The following is a 13,789-nucleotide window of genomic DNA, read 5'->3' on the forward strand; positions in this document are numbered from 1 at the left end:
ATTGTTTTATTTTGATTTTGATTTTCTTGAAATAAAAGTGCTCTTGCCTACAATTAGAAATCCGATTCATCAATCAACATGCTTATGAATTACACGACACGACCTATGTTTGTTGAAAATACTTAAGATATAATTAAAGAGATATATTCCAATATTGGTAATTGCACACGAATACATATCAAACGATCAGAAAAAAGAAATTATAGATTTTCTTTTTTGGATAGTAGAAATACATTACATGGTGATAAGTACACCCCATTTATTAGTAGGAATGTTGAAATATTGCAAACTATGAGAAAACATTACATGGTTGGTGATAAGTACACCAATTTTATTTGTAGAAATATTGCAAACTACGAGAAAACATTACATGGTTGGTGATAAGTACACCAATTTTATTTAATACTAGTACGATACGAATGTGTTCATGACATATCTCAGATCAATAAAACACACGTTTATTTTTATAGCATATGTAACAGACTTAGGCAAAGATCCATATTGGCCTTTTACTTGACACCATTGACGTCTTTGACTGAAGCTTTAATTTTAGTGGCGTGGCGTTCACAGAAGCTCTTCAGTCTTGCAAATGCATCCTCCAAAGCAAAAATATCCATGTCGATAGAATGCCTCGCCCAGTTCTTCAAACCAAAAGCAATCCCTAAACCAATCCAACATGGTAACATATATATGTTGTTATGCGATAATTGTCTTAAATGCTAAACCGTTAAATTACCGTGATCAAAGGTAACGAGAAATTAATAAATACCTGGTAAGAGGACAATGCATTCTTCTTTAGCAAGCGTTTCACAGAATTCTTCATCAGTATTAATGTCCGCAAACATTGAGAAGTTCAGCTCGGTCTGGGAGAAGAGAAAAAGCATGTATATATATAAGATTGTTTCAAAATATAATACTAACTAGTAATAAGAAGTCAGAAATGTAGTAGTAATAATAGAATACCCATAAGAAGGTGCAGGCTTCAGTTTGGTGGTAGCAGGTTAGGGCTGGTATGTCTTTGAGCTTCTCAAATGCAAAGTCCGATTTCTCTTTCAGAAAAGCCTTCCTCCTCTCGAAGAACTCTTTAGGAGTTTTCTCCAAGATGGTGGGAACAGCAGCCTATATGATAAAAGTCACGAATTCACCTTAGTATATGCATGCAAAAAAAATAATAATAATAATAAATAAACCTTGGTTAGAGTATGCTTCCGAACTAGAAAATCCCGTACCTGGATAACAGTTGCTGGTTTATTATCTATCGCCAGAAAATTCTTAAGAGCACTTGTGATCTGTCCATATATAGCAAGATTAGGAAAATTAAACAAAATTTGATTTTCACGTACACCAAATTTATTTATACAATGATAAAATTAACCAATACATTCATAGATATTTAGTATGTCAATGGCATGTAATCTCATTGTTAGGACGTAAAAAAAATGTTATTAACTTATAAATATAACGACGATATAAAGTAATGGTAGTAATGTTTAAAGAGTGATCGGAAAAAGTGGATTCGGACCTTGTTGGATTTGAAGGCACCATCTAGATCGTGCAGCGCGAGCCAGCCGGTTCGCCATCCGGGTACACTCCATCCCTTCGATAGAGAACCGAGACTGATCACAGGTACGATCGACGAGAATTTCGCCATGGGAACATGGGGATTACTCCCAAACACAGTCCATCTGAAAACTTCGTCAGCAACCACCAGTATCCGTAGTTCTCGGGCCAACTCAGCCAGCTTATAAAGAAATATTCAATAGTTACGTTAAACATTCTCAATGATGTGATCATATAAGGTCACGTTGTATATATAGCCAATTAGAGTATCTGTAAAATACCTGCTTAAGATGAGCTTCAGAGTACGTGTTCCCATTAGGATTGTGTGGGTTGATAATAAGTATCGCACAGGTGTTCTCGTCCACAAGCGAACGGACGCTGTCAAAGTCGATCTCATAGTTCTTTTCGCGGAGGAAAGTATATTCACGAACCTCAAAGTTATTGTAGACTGCGTGGACCATGTCCCATGGAAAGCCCGGCTTCGGAAGCAAGATGTTGGCTTTCGGTGCAGCCAAGATTTCAATTGCAAGCTCGATGGCTTGTTTGCATCCAACGGTCATAAACACGTCATCTGCAGTCAGTTTGTTCGGAAGATCTCGACTTAGAAACTCTGCCACAGCACTGAGAACAACGGAAGCAAAAAACAATTTGTCATAGAAAATATACCAAGATACATAATAGAGTTAAGGTGTAACTAGAAGTGTAATATGGGCTAGATCATATTGTAAAACAATTTTTTTGTGGGACAGTTTTTCTTAGGACTTTTCAAGAAAAATATCTTAAATGATCAACGATAATTCGATGTATATATTACCTTTTAGCTGCGGGAAGGCCAATACTTGGAGCATAGGCGTTTCCACTACCGTCAAGGACAGCTTTAACGACTGCCTTCTCAGCGGTATGGCTAGTCTCGGGGGCTTCACTTAGAGGGGGCAAAATGGCTTTTATTTTAGGGTCACACAGAGCCATGATTCTAGAGGTGTAACTGCCTAGGGTAAAACCTGAAGCCTTTTTGGCTGCTTCGTTACCAATAAACTGCCAGTTGACGGAAGTATTTTTCGCCATATTTCTTATATTTCTCTTGTTTAGATTTTTGGTTTGGTGATTGTTTTCATCGCTACGAGGGGGATTATATAGTACAAGTTTCAACACTTCAAAAAAAAAAAAAACTTAAACACATGATTTTCACGTGCTGAGTATCCAAAAAATCTAGAGAGAAACAAATAATAAAATAATCTATGTCGAGTCTCCACGCGTTAGAACGTGGGAAACTTCGATCAAGCTGATTACAAGTAATCTTTTGTAAACTTAGGGTTAAATTTGTATGTTGAGTGATCTCTACGCGTTGGAACGTGTGGGTTTCTTTCGATCAAGGTGATTAGTACACGCAGAATAGAATTATGTATACAAGTCTGCGACACCCTCCGGATCAGGAGTCAGGACTATAATCAATAATAGACAATTAATTCAAATGCATATTCACCCATGCACAGTTCTTTATGTTTAAAGGTTCCCAAAAATAACAAATACATTGTATAAATATTTCTTGTCTTAAACGGTTAAACCCTAACATTTGGGCGTCGGTACAATCACTCGGTTTCAAGTCCTTCCCCCTCCTGAGTCCTAAGGTAACAAAGAATGGTGAACATGAATGTGTAAAGTAAAATATTAGAAGTGTTCGAAGACTAAATTGGATATTTGGACACAACAAAAGAGCTGATTCGAGAGTGAAATAATTGTGTGAGTTTTAAAGTCTTGCCGATAAATAGACAAAAGGTAGTCCAAGTATTCTCATATTGATAACCAAGTGTCTTTAAGCCTCTATGTAAGAAGACTTTGGAGTTTGGATACCGCACCGAAAGGTCCCGATAAAATACATACCAAATAACAAAAGTATTGTATTAAAAAAAATACTCACTTTGTTTCGCAAAAAGTGTTATTTTCGAATTTTATTTTTGTTTCACAAACAGTATCATTTTACGTTTTTAATAAATAATTTTCAATTTTCAATGCATCTTTTATATTAGATTTCTTAATTTTACTTTAATTCTATAATTAATTTAACCTATTAATCACTTATTAAATAAGAACATGTATGTATATATTTTTTATCTTTTTTTAATTTAGGTAAAATGTGTCTAAATGATACTCTTTAACACAAAAAATATTAAAGATCAATCACATACATGATTTAACTGAATCTATTATTCTGTTTACATATAATACCAAACAAAACCAAACAAAAATTCTTTGCTCAACATGTCGACCCGTGAAAAATTTAGTCTCTACTATTAGTACATACTACACTGCCTAGTACATAGTACACTTATCTTGGTTGCCAACGAATATTCACGTGATATTTCACGTGGGATGTTGAAAAATGAATTGAGAGGACAAAATGAAATAATGCATCTACATGTTAAAACTTGATTTCCCTCTAATTAAGGTGATTACAAATGTGAGAATAATACTTTTGTCAACCCAAAGTAGTTTGTTTGTCTTAAAATAATTAAACGAGCGAATATGGATAAGACTTAAAAAAGCTAGGCCTCATGCCAAAAATTGTCCAAACCTTAAATATCGAAATACCACTACAAGATGTCATTTTTACAGATCCGTGAAAAACCAGTTTTATGAAAATTATTTGTTAAAACAACTATAAATTTTGATACCATACCAAAAACTAGCTCAAGAATTGAGGATTACCTTTATATATTGCTCAGAAGTACTTGATTTTTGAATTATTTACTGATAAATGTCAACAAAATTAATGGAATTCTCTCATATATTTTAATACTCGAATTCCAAATGAAATCACTTAATTGATAAATTGAGTAAACTCTTGATGGTGATCAAAAATAAAAAAGAAATACTACTGTACATATATTATAACACGTTAAAATTGACGCTTGTGGGGATTATGTAAATTATTAACTTTAAAAATTAAGGTTTATATAATAAAATATATATATATATATATATATATATATATATATATTAGTAGGTACATTGTACAGCTAACATAATACAGATAATGAGAAATACTGTAGATATTTTGAAACTCATAACAACTTTTTTTTTTTTTTTAAGTCATAACAACTTTTTATCATCTTCTTCCTCGTAACAAACACTGAAAACACATGCGCAATTGAGCTTGTTGTGTAGTCGGAATCTTATTTCTTACTTGTTTTGTTGATAGCTCACGAGAATATAAGAAGAGGCAAAAGATTCGTACGTTGATCCGTATGTTTTTGTTTGTAGTTTCTAACGAAAAAAATACCCCCACAACACCACCGGCCTCTGTAGATATGAGTCGTGTAAAATACGATTCTTTAATTTCTTTTGAACCAAAAGCAAATGAAATCATTATTACTTTACTTTTTTATGGATTGAATCAGTGTTAATTAAGCGTGTATGGATTTAATCAGGTTAAATTTTAGCTGAACCAAACTAAAACCAAACTATTCACTTTGGCTGTAATCTCTGGTTCAATTTGTTTTGTTGGCTCCTAATAAATAATAAGGTTCCAAATAATAAATTCTGAACTTAAATCGAGCCAATCTATTCAACTGAGAATAAATAGAATTTTATTTGTTTCGTAGATGAGTAGAAAATTAGAAAATACATGGAAATAATTTCTCAAAGATACATGCTCTTAATGATTGAGGTGAGGGATTAAAACACCATTTTATTTATCACAAACTCTTAATGATTTATTATTTCGTATCAGCAAACCATCCCCATTTATATCTTAGCCTCAGATATATTCGAGAAATCGGAAGTCTTTAGTTGACGGACGTCACTGACGTCTTTAAGTGAAGATTCAACTATAATGGAATGGCGGTCACAGAAGCTCTTCAATCTTACAAATGCATCCTCTAGTCTCGGAGTCTCCATGTCGATAGAATGCCTCAACCAGTTCTTCTGACCAAATGCAATCCCTAAACCAATCCAACTAGAGGTGTCAAGCGGGCCTCATGCCCGCGGGCCTAGCCCATTTAGTATCATAGCGGGCGGACTTGGACATCATTTTTTGTGTCCATGAAATAGCGGGCCTAGCGGATTAGTCCATCACGGGTCGTGGGTTGGAGCGGGCTAACCCGTTGCGGATTACGGGTTTGCGGGTCGACCCGTCAAAGTCTGAAACCTTTCTTTGAAACTTCTGTTTCACTTAGATTCTTTAAAAGTTTTAGAGTAAAACTTAGAAAACCCTAGACTTAAGAATGTTTTCAGTTTGCTTAACAAGGAAACTGAAGAGTCTTTTATTTTTTACGACTTACGACTCCGACACAGAGGTGAGACTTGAGAGATTTTTGTTTGTGAGTATCATTGGAGGCTTGGAAGCTGAAGCAATACAGATCTGAACACATCTGTAATGGTAATGTTTCATACTTATCTTTGACCTTTGATTACATTCTGTTTTGAACTTTTGATTTTTTAGTTTAGTGTTCTAAGTTGCAGGTTTATGTATGATTGTCTTGCTGTTAAAGTGTTAATGGAATTTTTGCATTTTCAGTTTAGTGTTCTAAGTTGCAGGTTCATGTAATCTGTTCATGTATGATTGATATGTGAATATGTGATTTGTTCAGAGAGATTATATGTGAATATGGCTGTTATGCTTATCACGGCTGAATTCTCTACCTTTTTTTTTTCTTCTCTTAATCCCTATTACTTACTTTACGTCCTTACCTATATAGAAAAGGATAAGTGATCTGTTCCTGTTTTTTTGTTTTTTTCTGCCGTGACTTGTTCCTGATTTTTTTTTTCAGTTGTGATCAGTTCTTGATTCAAAATTATATTTTAGTAATAGAGTTGTTTTACTTTTGTTTTGATAGGAGTCACAAATCGCATGACTCTTATGAACAGAGATCAGTAGACATGGAATCTCAAAGGTTTATCAATGCTGCAAATGCTGAACATGAGAGTAGAGTGTTTGACGGATCAGAAAAATCTGCAAAGCAAAGAAAAAGTGTGAGTGCTGCACCAGAAGCATCTAAGAAGCAGAAACAGAAACAGAAAGTGAGTTATGAACCAGAAGCACCTACGGTCCAAAAAATTGAAACTGCCCGCCGCGGACGGCCCAGATCTCGCTGCCAAGTTTCTAAAACATCTTTCAAAGCAAGAATCCGAGTTCTGTAGCCATAGTAACTGAAGAATAAATTAGCAACCTGGGAAAAAAAAACTGTTCTTGAAACCTGCAACTTTGTTTTTATCATTCTTTGATTTCTCTGCAACTATCATCATTATCTTTATTCTTTAAAAGGAAAAAATATTTTTGATGGCATGATCAACAACAAAATTCATTATTTCTTCCTTTTGAACTTTTTTTATGAAGCTCTTGGTTTCAACTTTCAAACTTTCTTTCAAATTCCATGCCATGACACATACATTATACCAACTCCAAGATTTTCTATCAAAAGAAATACAGAGCTGCTAATTGCTGATCACACAAATTCAACATCAAAATGAACAAAACTAAAAATGAAAACTAACAACCAAGAATGTATACAATGCCCGCGGGCCGGACCGTTAACCCGCTGGGTCTTGCGGAGCGGGTCTAGACATATATATTTTGCCCGCGGTCCTAAACGGGCCGGTCCGCAGCGGTCCCAAAAAAAAATGTCCATGGCGGAGCAGGCTAGATGGGCGCGGGCTAGCCCGTTTGACACCTCTAAATCCAACACACAATATTTTTTATTTGATTTTTGTCAATAACATGCATTCAATCGGATTAAAACTGGGTTTTGACACAACAACAAACTCTACTACGAATCACTAGACTGCATGTTTAATCTATAATTTTTATTTGACAAGTGTTCTCAAAAAAAATATTAAAAAAAAAAAATAATAATCTTATATATTCGTCCTATAGAACGAGAGGTTTTCACAATCAGGGTTTTTACCAGGTAAAAGAACGAGGTTTTCTTCCTTAGCAAGTTTCCTACAGAAGTCGTGATCGTCTTCAATGTCTACAAAATCCAATGGGTCCAGCTTTGTCTGCGGTATGCCCATCCACGCAAGGAGAAGTTGGTTTTAAACTCAAAAATTAATTAAAAGATGTAAAAATAATATATTAATAGAATTAATACCCATAAGAAAGTGCATGCTTCAGGTTTCATGTAACAGGTGAGGGTTGGTATGTGCTTGAGCTTTGAATATCCAAATTCCACTTTGTCTTTCAGAAAACTCTGCCTCTTATCGAAGAACTCTTGAGGAGTTTTCTCCAAGATGGTAGGAATAGCCGCCTATATTGAATTCATAATGGAATATCGAATTCATAATATTTATTTACAATAATTCTGGAGATTGAACAAATTATAATGAAACGCGATCCGAACCTGGATAACAGTTGGTGGTTTAGAACTAATCTCAAGATATTCTTTAGCAGCTTTTAAGACCTGTACATATAAAAACAAGATAAGGCCAAGAAAATGAACTGAAATGATTTTCTTTTTAACTATTAATCTAATATAGAATTATATATAGGAAAATAATGCATATTGCTGTTTCCGGACCAACCTTGGTGGTTTTGAAGTCACCATTTATATCGTGCAGTGCAAGCCAGCCGGTTCGCCATCCTGGGACTATCCACCCTTTCGATATGGACCCGACAGTAACTACGGGTACTATCGAGGAGAATTTTCCCATTGGAACAAAGGGATTACTCCCGAACACGGTCCATCTATATACTTCATCCGAAATTACCATTATCCCGAGTTCCCGAGCCAATGTTGCCAGCTGTGATTGATTTCAAAAGTAAAGATTAGCATCTTGTAAATTGTATGAATATGAATATTACGAATTGTAAATGACATAGAAAAATGTGTTTATTTGTTTTTTTGTGGGTTACGCTGACAATGTATGGAAGAAATTTGATTATAACATTACTCAATTTGAAGGAAAAACGTAAACAAAAACTAAAAAGATTTTATGCATGCCCAGTTCATCTAACCAATCATGTTTCAGGTGAATAATTTTACAAGAGTAAAATTACGTAAATACCTGCTCAAGATGAGCCTTAGTGTAGTAGTTCCCGTTGGGGTTATGGGGGTTGATTATAAATATCGCAAACGTGTTCTCGTCTGTCATCTCTCTTACGCTGTCGAAATCGATCTCAAAGTCTCTTTCCGGGATGAATTCATACCTTCGAACCTCAAGCTCTTTGTAAATAGAGTGGACCATGTCCCATGGAAAACCAGGCCTCGGAAGCAAGATGTTGGCTGTCGGTTTAGCCAGGATTTTGACCGCAAGCTCAATTGCTTGTTTGCATCCAACAGTCATATATACATCATCTCCCGTTAGCTTGTTATCAAGATCTCGGTTTAAATAATCCGCCATAGCACTAATAAATATATAAGCGTAGAGTTAGGATGCAAAACAAGGATGCAAATTCCGTTCTATCTAACCTGACCGACCAAAATGTATTCGGCTTAAATCTCAAAAAAGGACTAACTTGAACCAATCCAAAAACAACACATATATAGCTCTATTGTACAAAAAAATCTAAAATCATTAACATTCTATATTTACCGTTTCGCAACAGAGAGGCCAATACTAGGAGCATAGGCGTTTCCCCTGCCACAAAGGACAGCTTGAACAACCGCCTTTTCGACAGTATGGCTTGTCTCTGCCTCCTCGCTTAGTGGAGGCAAAATAGGCTTTCCTTGAAGGTCGCACATGCTAAAGATTTCAGAAGAGTAAGTGCCTAGAGAGGCTTTAGCGGCCTTTTCAGCTGCATCGCTGCCTCCGAACTGCCAATCAACGTATCCGTGGCTAGCCATATTTCTTATGTCTAACGTTGGAATTAAAATTTTATTTCTCTAGTTAGATTATTGTTTTTGGGTGATTACTAGTAAGAATATATAGTAAGAATATATAGTAAGAGTTTCTATATTTTTATATTAATTGATATTTCACGTGGTGAGTATTAAATTAGTATTGAGATAACAAAGGCAAGGAAATAATAATGTATCTCGAGACCATACATGTTAGAACATGGGTTTCCTTCTTTCAAGGTGATCACAAAATTGAAAATATACGTTTGTCAACGTACGATAGTTCATTTAATTTACTATAAAGATATTCGACGAACGAAATCGGATTAGAGCCTATTTCATATTTGGAACTTCAATTATAACAAGGTGTCAAGGTGATATATAGTCCCTAAAAAGTTCTTACTACGACGAAGTTAAAATTTAAAGGAAACAAGTTCATGGTAAATTTTAGTTGGATCACTTTCTATATACTATCATTATTTCTCATACCATCTCTAATCTCTCTTTGTAAGACTACTACAATATTCACGTTGGTTCAATATTCAATAATTTTGAGCAAATATACCAAATGATAGACCTTATTAATTTGGAACGCAAAATACGGATCATGCAAGTAGTGTTAATTTCATGCCTTGCGCACGTACGTAAGTATATTATATTAAAAAAAAAGCTAGCCCAAAAAAAATATAATTAAATCTAAAATTGTTAGTCCTCAAAATACTCATCGATAAAGATTTGATATCCGAGAAACAAAACACCAGAAAGTTTGAAACAAATATTTCCTTGATCACAATAACATCATTTATGTACTAAGATAAATTGATGTATTAAGATAAATTGATCTACAAAACAAATATTTCATTGGATGAACTAAGATAATTAAATTGATGTACTAAGATAAATATGAAACATATATTTCATTGGATGTACTAATGAGATAAATTGATCACCACAACCGCAATCCAATAAACTGATAAAGAGTTTACAAAATTATGTTACAAATTAGTTATAAAAAAAAGAGGGTTTACATGATTGAATCATTGCGTATCGATCGAAGAAATCAAACCCTAACACAACAAATTCAAAGCCCTAAATCACGTTGCGTGCAAAAGAAGATATTAAGTTTTATCTCTCGGATCACCATAACTTTCTTGATCCACTGCCTTTAATATGAAACTTATTATATCCAGCAAACTGGGACATAGGGAGAGAGAAATCTTCATCCAGATCGATGTCAGCCTCGATCGTTCTGAAGATGAAACTGAGGCGTGCCTTATCTCTTTCAATCCTCTCAAGAAACTGGCGGGGAACAAGCTGATCTCGACCTTCTAGAAGACGGGTGCGTGCAGAAGAGGAAAGAGTAGACTGGTTGATGAAGAGCAAGAGGATCATGATGCTGATGAAGCTGATTCTACGAGTGTTCTCCATTGTCGATCGAAGAGGTTTTCTTGACTGTTTCGAATTCTAAGAAAGCTTGTTGTAGATTTAATTTTTGATGTGCGAGTCTTTGTGTGGGTTCTTGTTCATATATATAGAGAGCGGATAGGCCGCCTTAATTTTGTTTTCCTATTTAACTTAGGAAAAAGGTGTTACGTGTAATATAAACTGGAATGGGATTATAGGACGTATCGGAATTCGGAAACTAGATTTGAACTTATCTTTTTTTTTTTCCTTTTCTAATTGTATAGTACAAAAAATATATATAAAACCATTAAAGTTATGTAGAAATTTTGTTTCACAATTTATCTAGAGTATTTCATAAATGTTATTTTGTAAGAATAGTGATATTTTATAAATATTTCTAAAGAACAATGTATTATTAGTATTTAAATTTATAAAATAATGAAAGTAAAAGTTATGAAAGTTACAAATTAATATATAAAATAATGAAAGTTATGTAGAAATTATGTTTCACAATTTATCTGGAGTATTTCATAAATGTTATTTTGTAAGTATAGTGATATCTTATAAATATTGCTAAAGAACAATGTATTATTAGTATTTAAATTTAAATGAATACTCGAAATTAGAAAGAAAACAAAAAAAAGAAGAAGTAAGTAACAGGTAAATATATAATTGGATCATTTTCTATATGTTAGAATTGCGGAATGTATAATGGAGAATGAAGAGAATCGAGAGAAAATGAGTGAGAAGAGAGAATATAGAACAAAAGACTTAATTAGATTATTCCTTATGTTGTTACAAGGCTTAATATAGAAAGACAAAGAGGCATATAGCCGTTAGATACAAAAGAAAGGAGATAGCCACTTGCTTGGGCATGTCGTGATCATTCTTAATGATGAAAGTGACGTGCCCTTCCTTTGGTTGACTCGCTTCACACTCGCATACCAAGGGTGAACATGTGACTCTTCTCTTGACTAGATATTTATCTTCTTTCTTCTCGATCCTTCTTCTCATTGGGCTTTAGTGTTGCTAAGCCTTTCCTTTATTTCACGAGCCGACTCTCGGCCTAATGGTCTCGGTTGTACGGACACTCATACGGTCACTTGTACGGACACTTGATCTCATGTCCTACTTCTCCTAGACCAATACTCCCCCTCAAGCTTAACCAGGTGAAACGGTTAAGTTTGGAACCCCGTAAGCCATCACCTCGTTAAAAACCTCAAAGTAGAAAACCACATGGAACAAAACTACCTTAAGGGAAAAAGAGTGTGATGGTCATGGGTAGGGGACTTGTGATCAAGGGTGAGTTAAGTCAACCAGGCCAAGTTTGTTGTGAATGTGATCGCAAACTTGACGACTGGCTGCCTTAGTGAAGATATCAGCGAGTTGGTCTACACTTGGTGTGTGGTATGGAAGTGTAACGCCTTCTTCAATCTTTTCTCGAACCTTGTAGCAGTCCAACTCGATGTGTTTGGTTCTTTCATGGAACACCGAGTTTGTGGCTATGTGGATCGCGGCCTCATTGTCGCAGTGCATAGGAATTGGTGTTGATGACTTGATGCCTAGTTCTTCTAGCAACGCCTTAAGCCATGTGAGTTCCGTGGTCAGCTTCCGCATCGCTCTATATTCGGATTCGGCACTTGACATTGGCACAACCTTTTGCTTCTTGGTCTTCCAGGTCACTAGGTTGCCTCCTATGAAGGTGCAGTAGCCTGTTGTAGACCGTCTATCTGTCCTATCACCACCCCAATCCGCGTCACAATATCCTACAAGCTCGGTGTTATCATTCTTTCCCATCCATATGCCTTGGCCTGGACTCTTCTTTAGGTAGCAAAGGATTCTCTCCAAGATACTCCAATGATAGGTTGTTGGAGCTTTCATGTATTGACTCACCTGATTCACAGCATAGCAAATATCAGGTCGAGTAAGTGTCAAATAGATCAACTTACCCACAAGACGGCGATAGCGAGAAGGATTCTCGTATGGAGGATCGTTCCTCTCCCCCTTTCGTTCAACTTGGTAACCATCAGGAAGTGGCGTGTCAACTGGTTTGGCTCCTAACTTTCCTGTTTCACAAAGCAAATCAAGAGTGTACTTTCTTTGTGAAAGAAATAAGCCCTCCGTAGAGCGACATACTTCAATCCCAAGAAAGTACTTAAGCTCACCAAGATCTTTGATATCAAACACAGAGTTTAGGTGAGATTTAATGTCTTTAATACCTTCCTGGTTGTCTCCCGAGATGATAAGATCATCTACATAGATGAGTACAACCACTATACCTTTATCGCTTTGAAGGCAAAAGAGAGAATTATCCGAGTGAGACTTCTTGAAGCCGTATCCTATGAGTGTGGTGCTCAACTTGTGACACCAGGGTCGCGGGGATTGCTTTAAACCATATATAGCTTTTCTTAGTCTTAATACCTTCCCGGGAGCGATCATGTCTTCAAGGCCCGGTGGTGGTGTCATGTAAACTTCTTCCTTTAATTCTCCTTGTAGGAAGGCATTTTTTACATCCATCTGCCATGACTCCCAAGATAGGTTTGTAGTCAGGGATAAGACTACTCTCACCGTATGGAGCTTAGCCACCGGTGCAAACGTTTCTTTGTAATCTTGACCATACGTTTGAGTGAAGCCCCGAGCCACAAGTCGTGCCTTGTATCTCTCAATGTCCCCATTGCTTAAGTGTTTGATCGTGAAAACCCATTTTGAGCTCACCGCCTTTTTCCCTGGGGTAGGTCAGCCTCGTCCCAAGTGTGATTGCGTATCATAGCATCAACCTCATCATCTACCGCTCCTAGCCACTCTTTGCTTTCTTTCGCTTCCTCATAAGTGTTTGGTATTGGCTGTGCGTCTAGCTTCCCAAGGAACACTTGATGATCAGCTGGTAAATGCGCAAGAGAACACACAGCTTGTATAGGATGCGCTATAGCATTGTTGTTGTAGTAGACACGCTTGTCCTTCCAAGTAGATGGATGTGACCGGGCGCGTGTACTCCGACGCGGCTGTGGGGCTGGTTGTGGTTCTGGAGCTGGCTCAAGCAGTGTTTGGTC

At 36.0% G+C, this 13,789-nt stretch overlaps 2 protein-coding genes and 1 long non-coding RNA gene across 8 annotated transcripts; 1 reads left to right on the top strand and 2 right to left on the bottom strand.

Annotated features, from left to right (window-relative positions):
• Window positions 1-207: 207 nt before the first annotated feature.
• Window positions 208-2,931, bottom strand: LOC104731109 (cystine lyase CORI3-like). The gene is made up of 7 exons (XM_010450375.2): window positions 2,375-2,931; window positions 1,842-2,181; window positions 1,523-1,741; window positions 1,230-1,289; window positions 964-1,119; window positions 770-863; window positions 208-661 (listed from the first exon to the last, which is right to left on the bottom strand). Exons 1-7 carry the CDS (start codon window positions 2,623-2,625, stop codon window positions 510-512), a joined length of 1,272 nt encoding a protein of 423 aa, XP_010448677.2. The 5' UTR covers window positions 2,626-2,931; the 3' UTR covers window positions 208-509.
• A 2,180-nt stretch (window positions 2,932-5,111) lies between these two features.
• On the bottom strand, window positions 5,112-9,408 carry LOC104731110 (putative aminotransferase TAT4). 6 transcript variants are annotated; one of them, XR_015573980.1, is made up of 8 exons: window positions 9,091-9,408; window positions 8,563-8,902; window positions 8,080-8,298; window positions 7,899-7,958; window positions 7,650-7,805; window positions 7,464-7,557; window positions 6,606-6,693; window positions 6,343-6,511 (listed from the first exon to the last, which is right to left on the bottom strand). XR_015573980.1 is itself a non-coding variant. In XM_087477753.1 (7 exons), the coding sequence occupies exons 1-7, from the start codon at window positions 9,339-9,341 to the stop codon at window positions 5,305-5,307; spliced, it is 1,317 nt and encodes a 438-aa protein (XP_087333879.1). In that variant the 5' UTR covers window positions 9,342-9,408; the 3' UTR covers window positions 5,112-5,304. The 6 variants fall into 6 exon arrangements, 1 of the variants encoding a protein (XP_087333879.1); XR_015573981.1 differs by having other exon boundaries at window positions 6,602-6,693; XR_015573978.1 differs by having other exon boundaries at window positions 6,606-6,708.
• On the top strand, window positions 5,279-6,866 carry LOC147930307 (uncharacterized). The gene is made up of 2 exons (XR_015573983.1): window positions 5,279-5,938; window positions 6,396-6,866. It is a non-coding gene; the product is annotated as an uncharacterized LOC147930307 (long non-coding RNA).
• Window positions 9,409-13,789: the final 4,381 nt, after the last annotated feature.

This window comes from Camelina sativa, chromosome 12 (genome assembly GCF_030686135.1).
Source record: "Camelina sativa cultivar CO46 ecotype springtype chromosome 12, ASM3068613v1".
NCBI classification, from domain to species: domain Eukaryota; kingdom Viridiplantae; phylum Streptophyta; class Magnoliopsida; order Brassicales; family Brassicaceae; genus Camelina; species Camelina sativa.

Bases quoted from the DNA above. Each gene is read 5' to 3' on its own strand.
- LOC104731109 (XM_010450375.2), bottom strand. From the start codon at position 2,625: ATGGCGAAAAATACTTCCGTCAACTGGCAGTTTATTGGTAACGAAGCA. The intron at 2,182-2,374 runs GTAATATATACA...CGTTGTTCTCAG, and splicing joins GGCCTTCCCGCAGCTAAAAG to TGCTGTGGCAGAGTTTCTAA. The intron at 1,120-1,229 runs GTACGGGATTTT...TTTATCATATAG, and splicing joins AACCAGCAACTGTTATCCAG to GCTGCTGTTCCCACCATCTT.
- LOC104731110 (XM_087477753.1), bottom strand. From the start codon at position 9,341: ATGGCTAGCCACGGATACGTTGATTGGCAGTTCGGAGGCAGCGATGCA. The intron at 8,903-9,090 runs GTAAATATAGAA...TATATTTATTAG, and splicing joins GGCCTCTCTGTTGCGAAACG to TGCTATGGCGGATTATTTAA. The intron at 7,959-8,079 runs GTTGGTCCGGAA...TTATATGTACAG, and splicing joins GTGACTTCAAAACCACCAAG to GTCTTAAAAGCTGCTAAAGA.